We start from the raw sequence: 27221 nt of genomic DNA on the forward strand, positions 1-27221 counted from the left end.
CTGTACGACAAGAGCATACGAAATCAGTGTTTAGAATTATAACTTTATGCTGTGCCAATGTATTTAATATTCTGTATCAATATTTGGTTGCTTTCATACTGTGTGTGTGCAACTGATTTTTGTAATGTATAAAAACTATGTGGCTAATACACCTTTAGCTTCATGGTTAAATAATCAAAAACATTTAGCCCATATAGTTAGCATCATATTCTATTTTTGTGCACATAATACACAGCTCTGTTTTGTTCAGAGCTAGTTAATTTGCAATGGGTTTGTCCACTTTGAAGAAAGAGCCATGGTGTACTGAGGGCTTGGCATGTAACAAAACCATAACAAAGAGAGTGAGTTCATTTCTGGTTGCAAACCATTGTTGCATATGTCATTCCAGTTCCCAATCAATGTTTTTTTTGTGACTCTACAATGTGTGCTGCCTCTACAGTGTCAAATGAGGCACAAACAAAACACTTAAATAAAGTGTCCTTGAACTAAAATAAATAGTTTAAACAGACTTTACTCACCAGTGGGAGTGCTCTCACACTCTGACAGATTACACTTCTGAATGCTCTCAGGTGAGGGCTCATGGTCACACTTGGCCTGATCCACTTCTTCCTCTGTCTCTGCCTTGGTATTGACACATTTGATTAGCCGTCTCTGGACACCACCACCACAAGAAGCAGAACACTACATGGGGAATTGGTTTGGGTTAGGAATTAAACATCAATCATTTTGTATGTACAGTAAGTATGTATGTATACATACATACATACATACATTCATACATACATACTGTACATGCATGCATGCATGTACAGTATGTTTGTACTGTATCTACAAACATATATCTGGCTCCTCAAAACTCTGCCAATTTTACTTGCTTTACTTGCTTTACATGCTGTGTGATTTCACAAAACAGTACCACTGTACCAACAGGAAATGTCTGATAAATAGAACATGAAACTCATGACGAATTTGGAAGTTGGACAGTATTAAATATAGCCTATAGGGGTGTGCCGATATATCGTCCCGCGATATATCGCGATACGTTTTCGTGATGATATGTATTGTTTTGGGGGGGAAAAAAAGTTTTGCAAAGAAAAAAGAAGAAAAAAAAATCCCCCCAATAATATACATCCTGTATAGTGCAGCTTTGTTACTTAACACTGCATTGTGATTTGACGCAGCTTTGTTGCATGAACATGCAATGAACCATAAATTGCCATTGATAAGTAAACACTGGACAGGGAGGCCACACTGTTATTAGAGTCTGTGTCTTGTTTTAAAGGAAGTGTGCAGACCTGACAGTCCAGCTTTACAGTATATTTACTGTATATGTTACAGTACTTCACATAGGAGAAATCAGTACGAGCTTGAAAAGTCTTGCCAGTACAATTGCCATTTTTTGCACTGTACTGATTTCCCTCATGTACTGTAACACATAAAAAAGGTTACTAGAGTAAGAAACTGTGCGTGTGTGTGTGTGTGTGTGTGTGTGTGTGTGTGTGTGTGTGTGTGTGTGTGTGTGTGTGTGTGTGTGTGTGTGTGTGTGTGTGTGTGTGTGTGCACGCACACTAATTATTTGGGCTGAATAGTTTCACATTTATTGATGACCTATTGCTCTCTTGCTTTGGTGGCAAAGATTCCGTGTGGGTGATAATGGCTTTTGTCATGTAAATGAGCTTGAAGGTCATCACTTCAGTGATAGTCTGTCTGACTCAGACATTTTGAAAAACAAGAGCAAGACAACAGCAATATTGCATTGACAACAATAGAAGTCTAAAATCAGTCCATGAATCAGTAAATGAGAAAGTAAATTGGAAATAAATTGGGGGCACAGATTGACCACATTATGTCTGCTAGACTGATATTGCACCCAACATCCAATTAAATAAACACATTATATTCATATACCTTATAACCTTGGAAAAATATGATAATTTGAATTCACAATAGATTTAGTTAAAAAATAGAGCAAGTCGACCAAAAATGAATAAAACAATCTATAGCTAAAAGCTAACAATTATAACGATTACAATGATTATAATAATGTAGCTTGAAGGTGACATATTGCCACTACTTAATAAATCCATACAGATAATAATAACAGTTGTAACGGCAATACTATTTTAAGTGGCTCTTAATAGGGTTAAATGTATTTACCTAAATTAAATTATACTGTGTATGTGTGTTCCGATTTGCATGATGTTTGGACAAAATCTGCAGGAGTAATACAAAAAAATGTCTTTCGCAAAACTGCCTCCTGGTGACGCTATAACAGGCCGATGTGAAAAATCTGGGGCAGAGGTCATACAGTACAGTACATCCAGGGAGTGTGTGTGCACAGTTTCATGTCGATCGGGCCAACGGTGCCGGAGATTAGCTGTTCACAGATGGACAGATGGACAGGGTGCAAAACATAGTCTCGGCGACAATCAGTGCTTGTTTATAGGCAGTGGTTTTGTATGTTATTGTTATCCCTGTGGCATGTGCCAAGGTGAGTGTGAGACAGAGCCTGAAAGTGTGTGTACAGTATCATGCCAAAACCATGCCAAAAATATCAGCATGATGACTGGTGACGACATTCGACATTGATTTTGGTGTAAAATCGTTCAGCTTATATATGTGCTTCTGCAAATAATTACTAATAACTAAATAATTCTTTACAGAAAATGTATTTCAAGCGCGATACTGAAGGTGCTGAGGCGGGGCTGATCAATTTTACGACAGCAGACCTTAATGTGTAATTCAGTACAATTACAACACAATTGTAAGTTTAAGATGAAACACCCTGTTAGACAATTCCTTCATCTTTTTCGTTATAAGGAACAGGTTGGTGTTTCTTAACTTTATGACAGGTGGTACTTGATTATGCAGTGTTATAAGATATACTTTAGTTGTAGTCCATATACAGATCAAATACTTTTAGAAGTCTTTAGTTCAAGCAAAAGACCATAAAGACCCCAACAGGACCTTTTGCCAATGTTGAAAAGTTTCATGTAACATGACTCTTATCTTGTCTGCTTTTCTAACTCTGGGGGAGGAGAAATCCTTGAACCTTGAACATGCTGTGAGTCATGAGGATTGAGGAAGGATGAACAAATCAAAGAGGTATGAGTGTGGGTCCCGTAATTACTGCCTGAACAGCATGAAATGTAAGGTTGCACGGGGTGTTGAACAGCATGAGATTTGAGGCACCATGAGACGTGGTGGTTTGATTTAGTAGTTGATTTAACAGAGTTTCTTTTATTTCCCACGTCGCAGGTCCATGGACTGTCACTACGGACCCCCAGCTACGGCTCAAGACTGTGACTGCGGACCGGGCCTCTCCATGGAGCACGACCATGGATTTCTACTACACTACACTATACCACTATACTATATATACTGTATATTATCTTAACATTCTTATATTATACCATTATATACTACATACACATTATTGCTGTACTATATTATACTATCATATATATCTTACACTATTATATGTGCTACTATTGTTACTGTTACTACTTGCACTGTATCTCTTTCTGTCTCTCCTCTGTCTCTGTATCTCTTTCTGTCTCTCCTCTGTCTCTCCTCTGTCTCTCCCTCTCTCTCTCTCTCTCTCCTCTTTCCCCCGACGGTCGAGGCAGAAGGCCGCCACCCTAGAGCCTAGGGTCTGCCTGACGTTTCTTCCAGTTAATAGGGAGTTTTTCGTTGCCACTGTCGCAAAAATTGCTTGTTCAGGGTGGGATTGTCGGGTCTCTTCTCTACATGTAAAGTGTCTTGAGACAGCTTGTTGTGATTTGACACTTTAATAAAATTGAATTGAATTGAATTGAATTTAAAGACCACTTCACCCATTTTCACCTTATATAATTGGTCCTCACTGATGCTCATTATGGCATTTCTGTCTACTTACTCTCAGAGGAGGGCTGTGGACAGTTCAGAAACCTGTCTACCGGTGACATCATTTATAGGCAGGTTTGATCATTTCAAACAACATTTCAAACTTTCTATTTTAGTTCATTAATGCAAGAACAATAGCTTCTATTTCAGCATGCTAACTTTAAGAGAAAGGCTGTAGTTTCTATAAGCTTTGAATCTACATTGATTATGTCATTGCTAGGTAGGCTTCTGAACTGTCCACCATGAGATGTACAGTGAGTAGACAGGTAAGGGTGCCATCTTATAATGAGCATTATTGACAACCAATTGTATGAAGATAAGATTGAAAATGGGTGAAGTGATCCTTTAAGGGTTGAGAGTTTTCTTAGAGACACTGTAAATACGGTTTGGATGGAATTTTTAATCATTTTACATAGCGTATCAATTCTGTCTGACGATTTGATGTGTAGGATTTCTTCAATAAAAAGCAACCCCTGACTTTAAATGAAATAGTGGTCATTAGAAAACAGAACATGCTAGGCTGTACATATATTATTATTGAATTGCAGCATCATTTTTACGATGTATTATGAATCGAAATGTAATTTGAGACCTAGCTTTTTACAGTCCTTGTCAATTGTAAGTCTACTGTATTCGGTCCAGTCTTTAATACGAAAATAAATATTTCATCAAATCTATGAGCACAATACTGGATTATGTGCTTGCATGTGTGTGTACTTGTGGACTATACCTGTCCCCAAGAGCCAGTCATCCATTGTACACAAGGTTGGATATTGCAGGACTGAATGCTGCTGGGCAAAAGGTCAGTGTCACATCGATCTTCCTCAGGACAAGGGACCATGCGCTGCTGCTCACCACCTCCGCACAGTTCAGAACACTGGCACACACACACACACACACACACACACACACACACACACACACACACACACACACACACACACACACACACACACACACACACACACACACACACACACACACACACACACATATGAAGTTTGAATAACTCAATACAAAATGTTCAGGAATAAAAGATCTGGATTCTGATTTATTATCCAAAGTAACATGAGTAGTTAAAGTCCCAGTCCGCATGTCCCACCAGTGACCTCCGGACTCATAGGCTGCCTTTCTTCTCATTGAGCTACAGATATGATAGCCCTGGTAGTGTCTGTTGATATATATAAGTCTTTCCATCCCTGATGGACCAAGGCTCTGTTTTGCTAACTACTCTAGATCACTGGTTCCCTAACCATCTACCGATAGAGAAATTGTACGTCTCCTCGGAAAATAAACTAGTGAAAGTAGCTGATCTACAAGCTCACAAAACTTTGCTATCTGAAAAGTTGTGAGATTGTAGATCGGCTATTTTCACAATGAAGTATGTCATACATTGAAAAAACATACTCTCAAATAAGCATGTCATGTTATCTTTAACAACTGCACAGGTATTCATTGATACAGCCATGTTGTTTGCAATGCACTTTAAATGAAGTCTGCATGAAGTGAGCCTTGAACAGGCAACCTTGCGGTTGTCAGGCAGATGCTTTAGAGAGAAGCCATTGGACCAACAGACCTGAACTGGTGAAAAAGGAGCTCACACAGATGATACAGTTTCACGCAAATAGCTGAAAAATCCTGGGTTTAAGTGTTTTTCAAACTGCTCAAAATTGCGGACAATCTAAGGGCGGAGCTTACTGGTCAAAGTGATAGATGTGTTCCTCATGAGTCAAGGCACAAGTGTAAGCAAGTTTCACGACTTTCGGCCAAACGAGGCATGACTTATGCCTGTTTAAAGTTTGCATTTTCAAAAAATTGCTATAGCGCGCCCCTTTGGCCAATTGGTGTAAGATTGGTTTCAGTGATATTTGGAATGACCCCCTACATTACTGCAAAGTTTCAAACAAATGTGAGTCTGCATGTATGTTTTAGGCGCAGATGAATAACTGTCATAAAACTGCAATAGTTCAAATCTATCTCCTCCTGGGATTTTTGAGTAATCTGCACGAATCGTTTTACACATGAACTTTGGACCTCTGCCGACAAAACGTTAGTGGCGGATTGTCCATAATTGAAAGAATTAAGCTTTTAAGAGCCAATGAATGTTTTTCATATAATTCAGAATGGTGGGAGATCTAAAGGTCAGAGGTCAAAAGTCAGACCACAAAAGTTGTTGGGCATGAAGAGACGCATGTGTGTATTGAAGTTTCATGGCTGTAGGTCAAACAGGGCATGAGTTGTACCTGTTCAAAGTTGCCACTTTCAATTGAGTGCTATAGCGCCACCCTTTTTTTAAATCATTTTTTTATTTATTTGTCAAGTAAAACAAACAGGTGAGATCACCAACGCACACAAGAGGCCATACACAGGGAAAACCAAGACGAAAATAGCGCCACCCTTTGACGAATGAGTGTGAGAATTATTTCTTGATCGTTTTTCATGACCATCTACCATATGGCCGAGTTTTGTAAAAAGCGTATGCACGGTTAAGCCAGAACTGCCAAAAACGGCAGAAGAAGAAGAAACAGAATAATGCCAATAACAAAACGGAGCCTTGCTCTGCAGAGCCTGGCCCCGTAACAAACTCTGCACCATGGGCGACCGGGCCTTCTACTTAGCTGCCCCTCGACTGTGGAATGCCCTCCCTGACCACCTAAGGGCTCCACAGTCTGTCAACACTTTTAAGATAGGACTTTCCTTTTTAACAAAGCATTCGTTTAGCTATAGTGTTTTACAGTACCTCGTAGGTCTTGCTCATGTGATTGTTTTTCTCCTTAAACCTTTTTAGATGTGTTGTTTGTTTGAGATTTCCACTCTGTATTATAGCACTTTGAGACTTGTTTCAAATGCACTAACATAAAATGTATTATTATTTTAACACATAAAGCATTTTATGACTTATAAGGTCAAGTATGAATGCACTGTAATCAGCTATTAACACTGTATAATTAATTACAGTTATAAGCACTCATACTGTACGTATTTCAAGTATTTCATAGTACTTCATAATTGTTGTGCACTGGTGGACCTTTTGGCAACATTTCCACTGCATCCCATGTTCATTCTTATTGTAATGCATTATAATAATTTAATAATGGTTTATAATCACTGTTATAAATGCATGATAAGGACTTTTCAGATGCATTATACTGTGATTATACCCAAGGTTGGTTTCACAGTTTCCCTTATTACATAAATGTGTTGTTTTTTGTGTGTTCCTGTATGCTGAGCATAGATTTTTTTTTTAAAACATGAAAATCCCAAGCTTGGAACAACGGCAATAATCAAAGTTTTTCAGTAATTTGTCTGGAAAATAAGTGTTTAAATTCTTTTTGAAAAAATCGTATTGTGAACCTAGTATCGTGATTCGAATCATATCATGAGTTGAGTGAATCGTTACATGCCTAGTCTACTGTCTGTGCCCTGTGTATGCAAATAGCATGTGCATGTTCCGTGCATATGATTTGAGTGTGTGCTGTGTAGTTGTGTTTGAATCCACAGAGACGATTGGTGGGGTAACTTCACATGTCGGAAAAGTTCCTCTTCCTGGCCATATTTTGCTTCTTCATGTCGAAATAGAGGCAAGGCCTTTGTTTTCATCCGCCATATTTATCATCACCCGACAATTCTTACTCTGTGATTGACAGGATACGTCCGCTTGATAATCTACGGTGGTTTCTACTCCATTGATAAATGAGATTGTACTACTCGATCTTATTAGAGTTCTGGAGGATTAAACGTATACATAGTCATGGAAGATACTGTAGTGTAGAGCAAAGAAAAATGTTCTGTACAGAGGGTTTTGGGAGAGAGATAAATACTTTGCACTAATTGAATAGGGAGGATTTTTCACACACCACACCAAGGGACATGCCATGATGTAACTCTAAATACGTATCTTTAATAGTTGCTCCATTGAGTTTAAATTTATATTCCAAAATTGTCTCCTCATTGACTTAAATTGCAGTGAGACAGAGACACAGAGAGAGAGAGAGAGAGAGAGAGAGAGAGAGAGAGAGAGAGAGAGAGAGAGAGAGAGAGAGAGAGAGAGAGAGAGAGAGAGAGAGAGAGAGAGAGAGAGAGAGAGACACACACACACACACACACAGAGAGACGGTGAGAGAGACAGGGGAGGGGGGTTTTTGGTACTCACTGGTCCCCAGGAAGATGCGTACCAGTCAAGGCAGGGCTGGAGGTTACAGGATATATGGGTTTGAGGCCTAGGGGATATTGCCTGGCAGTGGAACGGTCGAAGGGGCCTCTGATCCCGCATATCAAAGCAACTGACCTCTCGCCAGGATTCTCCACCCCCACAGTTCTTGGAGCACTACAGGTGTAAAGGTGTGGAGTGGTAGTTATTCAAACATTGCAACCTCCTATCTTGTATGCTGCAGTCACTACTATTTTTGTACACAAGATGTAATAATAAAGAAACCTTGAACATTACAAAATGTGTTTGGTTATATAAACTTGGGTCAGTGCAATGAATGGAGGAGTCTGATTTCACCTTCCCAGAGTAAAACTTCTTTGGTACTAAACCCAAAAAACTAAATATCCAAACATTTATATTTATACATTTATAAATATTAATACTGGCAATGTAACGTGTTAACGCATGACCGAATTAACGGCATTGTTTATCGCATCGACCATAAAGGTTTCACCTTTTTGACCGTTTAAAGTATCCGTAGATCTAACAAAGATGGTTAATTTAGGAAGATACACCATTCTGATTGGAGCCACTAGAGGCGACATGGTAGAGTGAGAGAGAGTCGCTGGGACAGAGAAAGGTTGATAATACAGTACATTTTCTCCTGATTCGTCTCTCTGAAAAAAACTATTTTAGTATGAAAAACTAAATGGGGCTAAAGAATGTTTCAGAAGCTGTGTTCAAGTTCACTCTTCCATTGGAATTAACAGACTCCAACCTGCTTCCGCTCTCCTAAAAAAGCAGATACGGGAAGTAAACCGGAGATGGTAGGTCTTGCTATTTTTGTCTTGGGGTCTAAGCTCCGCAAGGCTTCCTAATCTGAACATTCCCTGTGTGCATCTAAACAAATCACAGCGATTGGGGGGCGGGATATTAAGGACAATCTCTGTGTTTGGGATTCACTTATACGGCCATCTCAACCAAAACAGCGACTGACTGGGAACGTGTAAACACGGAAGCGCTCTACATGAAAACTACATGAAAAACACCGGGCGTGGGTTCGCGTGTGCACAGTCAAAATTGTATACGGCGCACCCAGTCATCGTAAAACGGCACACTAAAGTGCAGAGGAACACCGGTTGAAATGTGCAGTTATACAAATAATATGAAGACGCAGAATCCGACGAGAAGTCTCGTCGGTGGCAGGCAAAGAGTTAAGAAAGGCTGTCCTATTATCCTAGCTTACTTTACAACACAACAATACCCAAAGTGCAACGTCATCCTCTCAGATAAAGTAGTCTGACCTTGATCCACTCCCCTATTTTCCATTTAGAACAGGGGCGCAGGTAACATCGCCGTGCTGGCACAGGCCTCTTGGTGATGTCACAGTCCGAGTCTGATCCAGTGCTGCAGGTCAGAACCCTCCAGGTAGCCCCCAGACCACAGCTAGTAGAGCACTGCCGACAAGCATAGAACCATGACACAGGGAACACTTACTGTGCACTTGATCACAAAAAGATTAGTGTCACAGGATCAGCTGATAGAGAGGCCAGTTGTATGACATTTTATGAAGGTTATTTTTTTAATGTAATTGGAGCCAAATGCATAACCTGGCTATTGGGATTTATTTATGATGTGCAAATTGATGGTCATTCTTGTGTGCATATCATGTAGCAGGAGAAGAAATAAAACCAAATGTGAAATGTACTATAAGACTTCAAGACGTTAAGGGACTTGATTTGAAAGGGCTTTATTTAAAGAAGTGAAAGCCCACATAATGAAATCTCTCTCAAAACAGCAGGAACATTAAGCTTGAGCAATGTGTCAGCCCGATATTGTGTCAGCATACTGTAATAAAACAAGATAGGAACATTCATTTTGAGACACTACTGAGCTTTGTTCCTCCACCACTGTAAGATGACACCATTACAATCTGTGGAATGCATGAAGTATGGGTGGAACTCACTGCGCTCCAGTTGCCAACGACCCAGTAGGCAGCTGTAGTGACTAGGGTGGAGGCTGGGGCTTGGAGTGTTGTTGGCACTAGAATTGACCACAAAGTAGGCGGATGTGTTGCTAGACCAGCAACAGTGGGCTGCACAGTAGCCATAGATATAGGAGGAGTGTCTGTTAGAAGCTGGTAAGATGTATTGTTGTTTTCTGTGACGCTGCTGCCTCTGGATCTCAGCATTGGAGGAATGATAATGGCATTGTAGTCAACGTCAGACCAGTCATGTGAGAAGGGGGTTTGTTCAGTCAAGACGGACTGTGTAGGTAGCTGTGGTTGTGTTGGAGCTGGCTGGGATTTCATTAGGCTGAACAATTGTGAAGACTGAGTGCCTTCCTCCATCTCTGTGGGAGGTAATAAGTGTGTTCCATTTACCAATGAGGTCTCTTGTTTCCCTGAGATTGGCTGGAAAGGAATGGGGGTAATAATGGGTTCCTGGAAGACAGGATAGGATGTTACATTGGATGTTGAATTGCCTTGCATATCAGCAATTGCGTCTGTGTTAAGATGATGCTGTTCAATGGCAATCGGCATTGTTGATGTCGTTTCAAACTGAAATGCAGTTTCTATAGAGGGGGTATCTGCTTCCATTGTACTCTCTACATGATAAACATCCTCCATCACTTCAGCACTAACTGGGGTATTTATGATGTCAATCTTACTAACTGGACTGCCGGTAGTGGTAGCACTATATTCTACTTCAACAATAATGTCTTCATTAAAATCTTCCTCTTCAGTATAATCCTCATGGTTTCTCTGTCCAGTTTCCTGAGTTGGCTCGTTTGTAGTTAATACCAGACTAGGCACTGTGTGAGGATTTTCATGACGTCTAAAATCACCAAGCCCCTTTTTCCATTTCTCTGCATATCTAGTTGGAGAAAATGAAGGTGAAGGAACAGTTGAGACGGGCAAAAAATAGTCCTCAGAAAGAAAAACATCAGTATTTTCTGATTCTTTCGGAGAGGATTTCTTTGACAATGGTTTGTCGTTGTCGTCAACATTGTCCAGACTCAGATGCTGTGGATCCTCAACATCCGAAGTGTACACATGAACCATAGAAATCGTATCAATTGGTGAGGTAGTTGTGGGAACTATTCGGTTTTCCCCGTAACCATTTGGGATTTTGGGCTTGGGATCCCGAGGACGGTCAAATCCCAGGTTGTCCCCTTTATCATTGTCATTGTTCCCAGGGTCAAAGTCATAAGACAACTCCTCATGGAACTTTATAAAATTATAGTCATAATAAAAATCATCCACTTGAACATTATTGTTAATGGAATGATCGAGACTCTGTTTAATGTGATTGTTCTGAGCAAAATCTGCCTCGATGATGTTATTGAGGTCATTGTGACTCCTTGGCTGTGCTCTGGTCGTACCGTGTTTGGATCGAGGGTTGGCTTCAGGTATGGAGTTGATTTCATTGAAGATTTCCTTGCTGGACCACCCGCTTCCCGAAGACTCACTAATGTCAAAGATGTCTGTGATCTGTGGACACTCCTGGAGGCTGCACGGAGTGACAGAAATGGGTTTCTTTTTAGGATCACAGTTGATGCCGGTGTTCCTAGAGCAGGATACGTTTCGCTCTTGCAGGCCACCTCCACATGTCAGCGAACACTGTGAGGAGACAGAGGCACAATCCTCTTGGTCATAGGACAGAAAGGTTGGCAACAGCATTATGAACATTGCACTAAACTGAATACATTGCAATCTTCACAGTCTCAATTTAAAGTTTAACCTAAATACAATCTTTATAGTCAACATGCAGACATTCATAAAGGGGAGTAAATAAATGAGGCATTGTAAATGGCAATTGTTGATATCTAACAGTTTTCTGTTAAACTATTTGGTCTGATCAGATAAGTGAAAGTATACAGTGTGCTACTATGAGAATCTACATATTGCTACCCTGTGTGAGTACATGATGTGTCACTTACTCAATACTCAAGAGCAATCATTTGTTTATTAATTACTTTTTTCTTTCTTTAAATTCTTTGTCTTTTTATTTGGTGTGCAATAATAAATATTTACCTACCTACGCTGCTATACTTGCCTCTACAGTCTAATATACATTTTATATATTGTATATGGTTTGCTAGCTTCTTTTTGCCTATCTTTATATTTACAATAGCGTATCTTTCTAATGTATAGGACAGGCTGAAACAGCTAGATTTTCTCAGACCCTGGAGGCAGCAGACAAGAATAACATTCCACAATATGGCCTCACCTTTGACCAGTTGCCTGCGGTCCAGTCTGCTGGGCAGGGAATGTGTGTGTTGCAGGAGGTCACTGATTCAGGGGCATTTGTTTGTTTGCATTCAGTGGGCTGGAGGGCTCTCTGTTCCTCCACACTCACTGCCTGGATGCAGAGTACTGTTCTTTTAGCCAGGCCTAAGCTCCCACAGCTCGATGAGCACTTCTGCCACTCTCCTGCCCACCATCTACACACCATGTGAAACACCAGATGGACAGAGTTATAATTTAGTTATGGATGGATGATGGGAAAATAGCATGGTTTCACAGTACATGTTCCTATTAGTGTGGTGCTCAGGCACACACGTGTGTAGTTCTGGGTGTGCTAGGTATACTAATGGTGATTGATTGACGGTGCTTCTGCATCTCTCACGTGTTCTGACATTGTTTATGGACCTGTGTTTGTTTGTCAGTCTCATACTTGCCCTGATGAAGACCAGTTGCGGTCGAAACATGTTGGTAAACATTTTGTAGACATGATTAAAGTACCTTGATTTTATGCCCTCTTGTTATTTTTTCAGTGCTCGGATCTTTCCTCTACTGCAATAAAAGGTGTGTATGGTATGTTAAGTGATAAGGTAACTGAATAGTGACATGTCACACACCCGTATGGCTGGATCGACTGGCTGAATGCACATCTGGCCATGTAGGTGTAAAATGTGTTAAAGCCAGAAGAATACAGGGACTAGAATTGTTGTGTTATTTACAGTGTAAATCAGTGTGCTTAGAGGTGTGTGAGTGTGTGTGGGCAGGATCAACTCACATGGCCGGGCATAGCTCTTTGTTACAGCTGGCCTGCTTATCATCCGGCCGGGTCAAGGGGTCACAGTAGTCTTCTTCCATTATTCCAGACATTCTCTCCACACAGTGAACTATCTGACGCTTAACACCTGCAACACAGGTGGGTGGGAGAGGGAAACAGCTGTTTGAAATGTCACATACTGTGCATGCAGTCCTATACATGTTACATGCACTACTACATGCTATTCACACCCACACACACTCATGGGTCAATAGGTCTATACGTAAACTAAACATGCAATCACAGAAGACCACATTGACACACATGCACAGAACTTATGTACCAACTACTAAGCAAATTAAGAAACTAAAAATACACAACAGTGGCATACTCTGGTGACACTTAGAATTTATATTTATCAGTTCAATCATTAAACAAGATGGCTGTCACCCTTCATGTGGCCAGTGATGTCACTACTGTAGTCATTTATTACGTGTCTATGATATCTGAATCTAGCAGTGTAGGTGTCGAACTCTAGATGTTCGTGCCGAAATTAAAACTTAAATATAGTAGTGCACATTATAAACACACCTTAAAATGGTGTTGTTGGTTCTCTGGCGAATATTGACAATGCATGAAGAAACCATGGCCATTTGAATGCCATTCACAAGAAAGTATGTTGTGGTGTAAACATGCAGTATATTAAATTCACGCTTTCAACTGCATTACCACGATAATTCAACTAAAATAAAATACAGACCAAACATTCAGTGTAGTATTACCTACAGCAGTGGTTTTCAACTAGATTAGGCAGGGGGCACAATTGTAAAATGACTTGAAGTCGAGGGCCACAAGACCGTGTTCGTGGTTAATGTATGGCCGTTTGTTGTGTGCTATAGGACACAACAATGGTCATATTATGTCCATTATGCAGGGCCTGCTTCATACTGCATTTATACCTTTTGATGTTTGATAGGGTCATTTCTGTGCCAGTTTTTTATAATGCACAGGCTTTGATTTGGATATCAAGAGCACAAGCTCTTATGATGTGTTTCAAGACCCATTAGTTGAGAGTGACCCATAAAAATGGGTCAGCCCAGGACGCTATTGATGAAGTGGATGAAGATGTAGCAGATGGAATCCACTCAAAAGCTAATGGATGCAGGAGAATTCTTTCTTTGGTGTAACGACAGCCACTCAAAACTAAAACAAATAGCTACAAATGGATGGCATATGGTGTATGAAATGCATTCAAAACTCACCTGTTGTGCTCTTCTATGTAAGTTCTAAGAATTCTAGTGCATGATGTGCTACTGAAATGTAGCGATGTAACTTTTGTCAAGCTACCCATCTACATGGTGAAAAAAAACAGCTGAACTACTTGAAAGCTACCTGAAAGTAGTGAGAAGTAGACAACATTTCTAGCTGTTTTGTTCTTTGTACCATGAAAAGGTCTACTTTTGATGCTTGCACTTTTACTTTTGATACTTCAATACATATTCACACCAGATACTGTTCTTAAGTACGTATGATGTGAGCTTTTGTAGTCACAGTCTTGTAGCCCCCAACTTCAAGTAATTGTATAACTGTGGCCTCCTGCCTAATCTAGACGAGCTACGACAACACACAGCACAGCATGATCTACAGTAGTACATTAGGAAATACATACTCAAAGATTACATTTACCCACTATAGAGATCATGTGTACCGATATGTGTGAAATTTGGATAAAATCTGACGGCTCAACATAAAAAAATGTGTTTTACATAAGTCGGCCTCCTGGTGGCGCTTTAAAAGGCAAATGTGAAAATTGCAGGGCAAAGGTTTTTCCTTGGCCTCTAGAGAGTGTGCAAACAAAGTTTTACACAGATCGGGTGCAGTTGTAGGTAAAAACACAAATCGGCTTGCTGGTGGCGCTATAAAAGGCCCACATCAGAGGTTCTGATCTGGCATCCAGTGAGTGTGTGTGCACAGTTTTGCTGCGATCAAGCCAACGGTGCCAGAGATTAGCTGTTCACAGACGGACGGACGGACGGATGGACGGACAGACAGGGGGTAAAACATACTCTCGCCATGCCTTTCGGCCTGGCGGAGACAAATATACTGTGTAGGGCAGTGGATTAATAAATATAGACTATTGAGCAGGTTATTTGTCTCGATTTTCTGTACTTTTACAGCCTTTTCTGTACTGTATAGTGTATGAGAAGGCTGTTTGAGTGCAAACCTTGGCAATGTCCTGTGTTTTACATGTACTGTACATCATTCTAAGCACATACAAGTAAGCACATACTATTATTTATGATCCAATATCCCCTTTTAGCTGCATATTTTTAGAAGGGTTCACAGGGTTTACAAAGCATCAGTCAATCTGACCTTTACTGACCCTGCTATGGTCACTATTTTCTTTGAGCTCACCCCTGCTCACAGACAACATCTACAGTATAGACAGTTTCAAGCTATAAACAACAAGACAGCTGCCCTGAACACTCCAACTTTTGTGAACATCCGGTTTGTGGCTGCTGCCTTTGGACTATCAGAGAAACAGCTGAGGTTTGCAAAAAATATGTATTTTCAGTCAATATTACCAGCTGAGGTTATTTTCAATAATTATTTTCAAAACTACTACTATTTTATGTACTAGTCCATTTTAGACACATGGCATGTTTATGTACGATAGAAGGTGAGTTACACATGTTTGTTTGTTTCAAGAGCGCAACAGGCATTTTTTGAAGTGGGGGGAGGGACCGAACTCGGACCTTGAAAATCCAATAACCCCCCCCCCCCCCCATTTCAAATCCTTCACATTCACAACTGGTATCGTCTCAGTAGGCATTTGACAGCAACTCATTTGTTCCAAGTGTTTTGGCTCCTTTTCTGCTTGATACAGACTGTGGTGTGTGGCAGATATGTGGTGAAGGGCAAAACTGTCCAGACATGTTTGTCTGGAGGCCGTCTGCTTTGAAAAGATGTTTGTGGCCCCAGACGGGATTGAAGTTGTCAAAAAAGGTCTGTCCTTTAAGATTGCATGTTGCAGTTGGCAACTCTTTCAGAAATAACTTACTGATGATGGACGATATTGAAACAGCATGCTTAAGTTCATCTTAGTTTTTAGCGGCGCTAGCCGCTCTATACCTTTAGGTATAGAGCGGATATTAGCCCTCTATACCTGGCTTTTGCGTCAACGTTCTGATTGGTCAGGCTCGCCAAGGTTCTGATTGGTCAGGTCCGTCAACGTTCTGATTGGTCAGGCTCGCCAAGGTTCTGATTGGTCAGGTCCGTCAACGTTCTGATTGGTCAGGCCCGCCAAGGTTCTGATTGGTCAGGTCCGTCAATGTTCTGATTGGTTAGGCCCGTCAAGGTTCTGATTGGTCAGGTCCGTCAACGTTCTGATTGGTCAGGCCCGTCGAGGTTCTGATTGGTCAGGTCCGTCAACGTTCTGATTGGTCAGGGAAGGGAACTATTCATGACATCAATATTATATCATGAATACAAAATTAGATGATTTATATAAACTGTAAAAGTCCGGAACATAAACACTCTGGGTACGGCTTATAAATTGTATAGATTATTTCATAACACATAGATATCTTTCTGGTACCACATGTATACACACGCACACACAAAGTTTATTTTTTAGGTACCCACTCTATCAGCTATGACAGATCAGTTTTTGCCACTTACCTTGGAATGCATTTGGTGATTCGCTTCCAATGGCACTATTTAGTGCCACTGGAAGCCTTGAAATAAATTTACAGAGATTTAATATTGTTTCTCTAGTAGAAACACATATCTATGACAAAATATATCAAAGGCGCCGCTACCTTCACACAGGTGTGATTTTTTCTAGCGAGAACAGCTTGGTTTCTCCTGTGTCACTTGCCTGGGAAAGGAACATACGGTCCGTGGACTACACGACGGTTCGGCATTCTGCATGGTATGCGGGATGACCGAACCCAGGTTCCTCAGGAAGCGGGTCAAGAAGTTTGACAAGACTTCTGACCCACCTCATCATGGAGGAGTCCATGACAGTCGAACCAGCGGAGGACGAACCCCCCGCCCGACTGCTGCGAGATGTCTCCCCCACGTTGAGCTGGAGCGCTCAGATGGACGCTGTTGACCCAATCCTGGACGCGGCCGGTCTCTTCGGCAACGCCATGGCCATAATAATGACGTCCCGGTGGAAAACAAAGAAGGAGGAAGATGAGGTCCTGAGGATGTGCCTCCCAAAAAGGGCACCCCAGGCCCCAGTGCCCGCTCCTCGCCGCCACCAAGCGTCGACGTCCCGTGGAGGACATCTGCGTCGACAGCGCCGTCGCCAGCGCAGTCGCCACTGAGCCAGTCCATCCCGCCAGGAACCAGGCGCCGCTTCCAGTCAGTGCCTCATGCCAGCTACAAGGGTGTGACAGCAGGAGACGGTGGACAACGTCTCCCCCCTTTTGCCTAGAAAACGCCTATTTTCACATCCCCATTAACCCGCCACACAGAAAGTTTGGCGTCACAGGGGATTCCTAGCCAGTCACTGGAGGAATATACAATTCGGTTCTATGACGTATGAGCGAGATGTCTCGAAAGACACCCTTCTTGTTTACGGACGAGAAGAGAGTGTGTTATCTTGAATTGTAGGAACTGACACACCCCTGACAATAGGAGAGACAAACAAACAAACAAAGGAAGTCGGGACGTCAGGAGGCGATCAGAATCCAGCCAAGCCAATAGAATTGTCTGGAAGTGTATGAAGTAATGCTTCTGTGATCACACCAGAGGGCGCTCTCCCATAGCGAGACATCTCGCTCATATATCATAGAACCGGGGTTACACTTAGTAACCTATTGATTTCCCTCATTTAATTGCTGACATTCATTCACACATGCCTCATAACACTGACATGACATGGCACTAACTAAAAAATAATACCTTACCTGCTCCACAGGTGGCACTGCATTCTGTCCATGAGCCATACTTCCACAAGAAATCTGAGATGGGGAGGTAATTGTCCTCTGAGATCTCTCGTCTGATCGTGTATTCATAACGCACCCCTGGGTTGGTTTCTTGGAAGAGGAGCTAGAGCACAAAACAGGGTGGTTTTCCAACAAAAAGGGAGATGAAACAGCTTGATAGGACTTTACATTACAGTGCAGTAATAACAGTACAGCAGTAACTGTTTAAAACAGTAATGTTATAGAATTTATTATTTGCCCTGGGTGTGGGGAGTAATAAAGGACAGAGAGGGTGATAAACAGCGTCCCACCCAGTGATCCATAGTTTTTGTGGACCTAAAGGAAAGAATACACTATACTGTACTTCCTGCACTTTTGCTATGTGAAAACGGGGTATAAGACGAGAAAGCGGGATGACTAAGCATCTTGGGGACATTCAAATATCAATTACATGATGCAGAATAAAAGAAGACCATGCATTTGACAAATGATTTCTAGAATTAAATATAATTTGTCATTCACATCACAAACATAAGAAGTTCAGCTTTATGAGTAGAATTCATACAATGTATTTTTTTCTGGGAAAACGGAACATGTATTTCTTAAAAACAATAAATGATTGAACTCTCCAGTAAGGTTCATGCTGGGATGCTGGCAGCTGAGAATTTAAGTAACTAAACACAGTAGATTTTCGATGCAGTTAACAATCTACCTTAGATAGTTTCCCAAGCATCTAAAAATTTCCATTCCAAATGTTCCATTTCCTGTCAGCCTACTGTCCTTTCAAATAAAGGCATAAAAGCCCCCAAAAAAATATCTTAAAAAAAAAAAAAAAGTACATGTTATACAATTTTGCTCAGCTGCTGATCAGTCTACTTACTACTCTATAAAATACATATAAAATGAAATAAAAGCCACCTATGGTACTTTTTATCTTCTTCTGACTGCTTAATTTGACAAAAATAAAAATAAAAAACATATTTTAGGCTAAAGGGTAACAGTACTCTTGTTTCATTTTTCTTTTTTTAATGTTAAGTATACTTGATGTGAACATGCACGGTACATCATTACCAGACTTCATTTTAAACTTCAACTTCTTGTTTATGCCCCAAAACGACTGGATATACAGGTTTTGTAGCAATTTGTAGTAATTGTAGAAATATTAGACCTTAACACATTTTCATTTATTTTCTATACTATATGTGGTCTGAAGCAGTTATAAATGTGTTCATAGAGTAAGAACAATATATTGATGAATCCCAAAATTTTGCACAAAGTGTTTAAGCACAGATTTCTGCTTAAGCACAATTAGTGAATGAGGCCCGTTGTCTTGTGTGATATATGGCCCCTACAGGTAAACAAGGGGAATTAGTAGCCAGCTGTTGTGTTTCACAACAAACCAGCCCCCTTCACCCCTGCAGTAGCTCCCTATCCCAGGTATATCAAAAAACTATTCACATACACTGACAAGAGCTCACACTGATGGGAGCCCAAAGTCTTAGCAAGTCTTAGCAAAGGAGCATTATTTCTCAATGAAACATTAATATGAGTGCATATTATACCATAATGGAGCTTTAAAAAGTATGTGGTAATGTGTATTATATGATATTCTATAGTCTCACTTGGATTTCAATCCACACAATAAAGTACTCAGTGTAAATGTGAATGTTAAATACATTTTGAAACTCAAGTGTTACATTAACAGACTTTACTGCACAAAGAAATTTCCCTTAATTAATAATTAATGAATAAACCCCAATTGAGACCACAATTACAGAATTAATCAGCCTCACATCTGTGCACATCCACATTTGCTAGTCTGGAAAAAATGTGCCACATATAAATAAGCAGACACCTGTACGGCATTGCACAGAGAAAGATTAATCACAAGCCTGACTGTTCGATAATTATTTCCCTTAGCTTGTGTGGAACCATTAAACTCATTCAAGCTATCTTGACTCTGAGCTATTCAAATTACACCTCAAATTAAGACTAAGGTTTGGTTGATTGATTGAGGTTTCTATGAACAATAATGCATATACTGTACATGAACATAATTATATTTGTGGATATCTGTCAAACGGATAAAACACAAAAAAGGTTGAGGGCTTATTTGTGGTCCTTTGAGAGCAAATGTGTGTGTAAAATGAGTGCCATAATAAATGGTAAAAACAAAATCTAACTAGAAAAAGTGCTCCTCGGAGCACAACTCTCCGCCAGAAGACTTGCGTTGGTTCGAAGGTCGCGAAGGTCGCTATCCCTCTTGTATATGTAAGTGTCCTATCCATCCTGTCTGGGTAAGTGTCCTCTTCCGTTCATTCTGTGTAAGTGTCCTATCCCTCCTGTCCTATCCGTCCTGTCTATGTAAGTGTCATATCCCTCCTGTCTATATAAGTGTCCTATCTGTCCTATCTGTCCAATAAGACAGATAGGAACAATTGGACCGCGACTACTTGACTACTTCCGGTTCGAAGGTCTGGGAGTGAGCTAGTGGCCGGATTTTCGGTATTGGAATCTGGCTTATCACAGTGACACATGTATTTATAGGTCGCTATCCCTCTTGTATATGTAAGTGTCCTATCCAACCTGTCTGGGTAAGTGTCCTCTTCCGTTCTGTCTGTGTGAGTGTCCTATCCCTCCTGTCTGTATAAGTGTCCTATGTCATATCCCTCCTGTCTATATAAATGTCCTATCTGTCCTATCTGCCAATTATGTATCAGCCATGCAGCCATTTCATGGTTCCCGTCTTACCTCACTCTGACAGTGGCGGAGACACTGTCAGAGTGATGCCATGTATATATAGGCCCGGTGGCGTCACTAGCCAATCAGATCACAGTATTTCACGTGTCACGTGAGGCTTGACCAATCGGTGTGTCATGTTTAGAAAGTGAAAACGCAGTGATAACAATACTCTCCTGGCGGAGAGTAATAAGCAACTGAAGGGCTAATGGTAGGGAAAATAACAAACTTCAATGGAACACAATGGAAAATAATAATACAGGAAATATTTTTTGCTGGTCAATTAATCCTACCTGAATCCATAGTGGTTCCATGGTAGGCCCAGGCGAGGTCAGATTCTCCAGGTGGCCTGTCCTTTCATAGGTGAATATTGTCCCTGCTGCCTTATAGTCTCCATTCCATTGGATAGTCCAGCCACCATTCAGGAAATATTTGTCTGGGTTGTCACTTCGTAGAGCCAAAAAATTCCCAGCCTCAGCCACCTCCTCAATCCGGATATCTCGTGCTCCCTCTGGAATCAGCCCAATATCCACGTAGCCTTGGAAAAAAATCCAAGAGTGATATTTTGAACTTCCCATAGACAAAAGTTTTTTTTTTTTGAAAGAGCAGCCAATTATTTTTACAATTTTTTTCTCTCAACTTAGTCGTCACACGAATTAAATCAACTCTCAGGGCGCGCTCCCACCACACTTTTATTTTACCTCTGGGGTGGAATCTGCCAATGCTTTGTCAATGCAAATGCGTGGATTCTCGGAAAAAAATCCGCTAGACCATGAATCCACGCATTTGCATTGACAAAGCATTGGCAGATTCTGCCCCAGAGGTAAAATAAAAGTGCAGTGGGAGCGCGCCCTCACCACACATTTCTGTGTTGCCACTGCTATTGTACCCTACTGGCTCACCAGTGAGTGAGGAGTCCCCACCAGGAGGATGCTTTAGAATCTAACCCTTTGACTCTGCAGTGGTGGACAGGTACTTTACCCCTGTGCCCCCTGAGTGCCTGAAATTTACAATTCTGCAACAATTCCTGTAAGGGTGATTTCATAAAGTTTTGAGGGATGACTAATGAAACGCAATATTTTCAACATCTGTAACGTTTTTTTAGGGAAACAAATTCTAAAATGACAACAGGACAGGCAGGAATGAAAAAGCATCTCAACACTTTTAGAAATATCACAGAAGAGCATACAATCAAAGAGCAGAGTTTGCTAATAAACATACCGAGGCCTTCACTCTCATTATAGGTTTTCTTCACTGTTTCACATGTAGAGCCGTTACCATGACACACCCCGCACCGATCTTCTGTTGCATTAGAATCAATCACATAGTCACAACCAAGATTCTGCAAGATACAGAAAAACAAATGTACATGCATTATCTAGTAAATTCCCAATGGGCCCTCAGACATTTTGGCAAATAAACACAGCTGGAGGTTACGGCCCATGCTGGCACAGTAAATCCTAAAATGAAACAATGTATGTCATTATCTTCAGGGTTTACCCTCAATATGGCTGCTGTGAAAAGGTTCTACTGGACAATTAATCCCAATTAACTCCCAAGGCAACATACAGTATGTAGTGATAAGGGATTGACCCGGTCACTGATTCATAACTCAGCTATGGTTATTATGGTCATGGATGTCAAGCATCTGAATTCAACTGGAGCAATTGGAGGACTTACACTTACAGTATCAGTTACTGTCACTGTGCCAGTAATACTGTGCCATTCATAGGCAAAACAGCATCTTGGCAGAGGCATAAATGACAAAGACAAGCAACTAGTAGGCTTGATCTGGACAGAATAGTAACTACAAAATACAGGTCCAATGTCCAGAATTGTGCAAGTAAACAAGCTAATTAATGGTACTAGCTTACTATGAAATGTAACCAAATCACTGATGCAATATGTACAGACACAATGAAAAATAAGTCAACATTTTTTTTTAAATCCACTCCCCGCCAACAGCAAACTCAACAGTTGACAGATGTATCAAATGTATCAATTCATCAGTCACATTTGATACATTTACATTTTTGGTGTATTTATTGTTGATATCACTGATTACATGTATTGTGTAGTAGTTATATATTTGTCTATTATATGAACACTTAATACAGTAAATACATCAGCAAAACTGTATTAACAGGCTACATTATTATATTATTATTATATTATTATTAGACAGTGTTAGTACCTTACAGATGCCATCGATGCAGATATCTCGGCTAATGCTGCCTTCATAGCACCGTGTCCCATCAGAAACTGCATCCAGCATCTTCTCTGAGAAATTTTCATTCAGTGGACGGCAGTGCAGTTCACAAGAGTTGACTGGGGGGGGGGGGGGGGGGGGGGGGGGGGGGGGTGAGAGAGATAGAAAGTTTTATACCACAAAGTCTGTTATTTGACCATGTGGAGCAGTGTCAGGTGCCCAGACCAGAGTTGCGATTTTGTGCCAATTTGCCAAAACCAACATTTACCTACACGTGCGTTTCTTGATGTGCTAATTGACTGATTGTTCATTTGCATGTTTCATGTCAACTGACACCATTTATGGGTCTGTGTGTTTGTCAGTCCTACTCTTGCCCTGATGAAGACCAGTCTGGTCGAAACATGTTTTCCTTTTTAAAATTGTCTTGTTATAATTAAGTTATTTTAGATTTACGTCCTCTCCTCCAGTTTTTCAGTGTTCTGATCTTTTCTTCTTCTAAATATGTTTTATATTTTACTTTGTTTAATTTTATAATTAAAGGCAATGCAATTTGCAGATTTGATTACATCATTGATTAATATTTCAGTTTGTTGCAATTGCACTTTTAAATGTCCATTTTTTGCATTTTAGCTTAAATGTATCTGAGCAGACATACACACATTCTAAAATAATACTCAATAATTTCTTATGGCCCACAGTAGCAGTTGTTAACCAATTAGCCAATTATACTGTGCCTGTCCATCTGGGTTATTGGATCTAAACAGCGATGTGCCTCCTGGTCATGGGATTGATGTAACTTGTAAACACAACTCTTTGCAAGTATTCTTATTGACAAGACTTGGCACTATGCTTCACTGTGAAAATACTCCAAAATCGGCAACATTTTGTACACAAGGAACAGAAGGCGTACAATCAATAAATAAGGGTCTCTTGCCATTGGCGAGATTCACAGATACACTACAGACTATTTTAGCCTGGTATCTCTGGCATGTTCCAAGACCAATTGTTCACATTCCCCCATTACAGCACCATGGAAGAGGTCCATTAAATAAAAAAGAATACTGTCTAAACCTAAAATAAATGTCATGGGCCAAATTTAGGTTTAATTGCTCACCTCTGTTGTTGACTGCTACCCATTTGTAGAACTTGCCCTTGTAGGGCATGGTGTTAAAGTGACTACATTGGATGTCTCTGAAGGTGGGCTGCTCTTGGACACATGCTGGCATACTGTTACAGATCTTGTACCTCCGTCGCTCTCCTAGGCAGTACTTCCCCCCCTGTTTAGGACTATAGAAAACAAGGATACATTTTTTAGATCAAATCAATCTTTATTTATAGAGCACATTTAAAACAATCGGTAGTACAAAGGGGAGGGGAGGCGGGGACATAGATTGGTGAAGCAATAGGAAGCGGCGTTGGAATCCAGTGCCTGGGTTTGGATCCGCCCTTCAAGACCATCGATTGGGCTCGTTCTCTCAGTCTACTTCTAATGTGCAGGGGCAAGCTATTCCAGAGCCTGGGGGCAGCAGCAGCAAAAGCACGGTCACCCTCACTTATTTGTCTAGTTTTGGGAACAACCAAGAGCAGCTTTTCACCAGACCTTAGTGCTCTGGCTGGAAAACTCTCAAGAGAGCCAATTCAGTACTATGGCCTAGTTTGAAGCCGGACTGAAACTTCTCATGAAGAACGTTTGTGAAATGGCAGTAAAAAATTACTGTAATTGGGTGTAAAATACTTTCTCCAAAACTTTAGACAGGAAGGGAAGCTGAGAGATGGGCCTGAAATTGGACAGGGAAGATGCGTCAAGATTTTTCTTTTTTAGTAGAGGACCATAAGTGAGGGAAGAGTTAACCAACAGCAGGACACTTGGGCCAACCACACCTACTTCTTTAAAAAATCCAGGAGGGAATGCAGTCAGATCGGCAATTTGTAGGCCACAGGTATATGATCACCTCAGTGTATGTATAGAGATACCGGCTCAAAATGAGTGACGGTTAGTGAGGGATTTAAAATTATTTAAAAGAACCGGGGTTTGTTACCGTTCTTAGTGACTAGATTACAAATATATTCTGTTTTGGCAGCTTTTAGTGCTCTCTGATAATCATAGACGCAGCCACGACATATATCTAAAGACACATGTAGTTTGTCTTCTTTCCATTTTCTCTCAGCACGCCTGTATGTGCGTCTGAGAGAATGGGTCGAGTCATTTACCCATGGCTCATAATGTGCTTTGGTGCGTTTGTGCCAAAGAGGAGCAACAGCTCAGGAATATCGATTTTGTATCGAACATAGACAAATTGAAAATTTGGGGTAGGTTCTGCTCTGACCTCCAGGGAGTGTGTGTGCAGTTTCACGTCGATTGGGCCAACGGTGCCGAAGATTAGCTGTCCACGGACGGACGGACGGACAGAAGTAGGGAAGGAAGGTTGAGTATTGGGAAGAAAGTATGGGTCATTCAGGTTTAAATGCAGGACTTACACTGGGTTAACACAGTCCCTTTGGGCACTCTGGACTCCTGCACCACAGGTTCTAGAACATGCTGACCACTCACTCCATGGTGCCCAGCCACCATTCACGCTCTCAGGGCGACGGTCAACTGCTACACACTCACCACTGTAACACCACTTGTAAAAACAAAATGTTGAATTAACAATATGCACATATCTATTCTAACAAAGATTAATGTATGAAAGTATTTAACAGTCAGCAAAAAAATCTGTGACAACTGCATTCTGTGTGTGTGTGTGGGTGTGCGTGTGTGTGAGAGAGAGTATGCATGCGTGCGTGTGCGAGTGTGAAAGAGAGAAGGTGGTAGTTAATAGAAGTTAGGGGTTGGGGATTTATATACCACATTCTTAGTAATGTTGCTGTTTATATTGGAGTATATTGTTAATTTATCCTAAATTAGCCTCATTGCATTACTACACTACTGTACTTCCATTGCTATATTATACATTATTCCACTACATTCCCTTAAAAACCTCTCTCTGTGCCTGGAAAGTTTGTTTCCTATTCACTGTGGCTGCTGCCACTCAAAAGTGAAGTATTTGTCTCAATTAAATCAGAAAGTATCTTGGCTCCCCTTAGGTTTGAATGTAAACCCAATTGTACAACACCACAGGGATACGACATATTTTAAAGAAGATACACACCATCCATGATGTGCATACCCTTCATGCTTCAGTATAATTAGAACAAACTGCAACCCCAAAGAAACATATTCTCTTACTTACTTTCTCCTGCCCACAATGGGTCCCATCCACAGCCCCATCCAGTTTGGAGTGGCATGTCTTCCCCACTGTGCACCATAAAGTACTGCATATGTTCTAGGAAAGGACAATTATGATGTATATCTTAATAGACAGAGAGAGGGGATATGAGAGAACAATGAACACTTCATAATTTACACAAAAGAATACATTTGAGGAATTATACTTTAAATACAATAGATGAGAAACACTCTTTACAGTGTTATTGGCCATTTAAACTGCAACACTACTGCTGATTTCCTTTAGTGGTAATGTTCCCAGTTACCTGCTGAAGAGCTATGGATTGTCAGTGTATGATTTAATTGGATAATCCATGCCATACTTTTATTTTACTTGTTTTAATTAACTGGGTATATTAAGCCGTATTTTAGGACCTATTGTTTGTTCCCTGTATTTCACCAAACTAGACCTGTGTCCGTCGGGCACCGGCCTACTCGGGAACGATGCAAGTTGGGAACGATGCAATACCCGTTATATACCCATTGTAACCGTCTCTTTGTCTGTCTGTGTCCCTTTTGTGCCCATATATGGAGATCTCTGTCTGTCTGTCTGTCTGTCTGTCTGTGTCTATGTCCTTCTTATGCCCATATATGGAGATCTGTATATCTGTCTGTCCTTGTTCTTTTTATGGCCATATATGGAGATCCCTGATGTTATCAGTATATGGCCATATATGGGTATGCCCACATATGGGCATATCAGGGGGGATCTGCGGTTCTGGAAAGTCCTATGCCGTGCAGTATTAAATGTCTGTGGAGAAAGTGTGGAGAATGTCTGAAGTGTGCAAAGTGACTGTGGAAAGTGGACTGACTAAAAGTAATCAAATGGCAGGTGTGGGTAATTCGACATGTGTGGGGAATTGGGCAAATCAAGCTAAGACTGGGGTTGCCATGGCAATCAATTGGCTCATTTGGGCCACAGCCAGAGCCTTTTCTGGTGGTTCTGGACAACCGCCAATCCGACTGAGTGGACGCCGGGCATTGCACTCCCTCGGGACGTCTGTGACGTATGTGCACAATTTGAAGTCGGGAC

The 27221-nt window shown here is 40.9% G+C and overlaps 1 protein-coding gene across 2 annotated transcripts in view; it reads right to left on the reverse strand.

Moving 5' to 3' along the window:
• The window catches only part of adamts7 (a disintegrin-like and metallopeptidase (reprolysin type) with thrombospondin type 1 motif, 7), an 87915-nt gene that overhangs the window by 18185 nt on the left and 42509 nt on the right, over positions 1–27221 (reverse strand). For both annotated transcript variants that reach the window (XM_084065668.1, XM_084065667.1), the window contains exons 10-23: positions 26154–26246; positions 25399–25544; positions 24035–24207; positions 22906–23039; positions 21933–22053; positions 21005–21249; positions 17955–18096; positions 13057–13183; positions 12268–12481; positions 10002–11657; positions 9340–9492; positions 8039–8212; positions 4616–4762; positions 519–681 (exon numbers count right to left, since the gene is read on the reverse strand). In XM_084065668.1, coding sequence (XP_083921794.1) covers positions 519–681; positions 4616–4762; positions 8039–8212; positions 9340–9492; positions 10002–11657; positions 12268–12481; positions 13057–13183; positions 17955–18096; positions 21005–21249; positions 21933–22053; positions 22906–23039; positions 24035–24207; positions 25399–25544; positions 26154–26246 — 3688 coding nt within the window. The remainder of the gene's footprint in view (positions 1–518; positions 682–4615; positions 4763–8038; positions 8213–9339; positions 9493–10001; positions 11658–12267; positions 12482–13056; positions 13184–17954; positions 18097–21004; positions 21250–21932; positions 22054–22905; positions 23040–24034; positions 24208–25398; positions 25545–26153; positions 26247–27221) is intronic.

This window comes from Gymnoscopelus microlampas, assembly GCF_963454915.1.
Source record: "Gymnoscopelus microlampas genome assembly, chromosome: 1".
Classification (NCBI taxonomy): domain Eukaryota; kingdom Metazoa; phylum Chordata; class Actinopteri; order Myctophiformes; family Myctophidae; genus Gymnoscopelus; species Gymnoscopelus microlampas.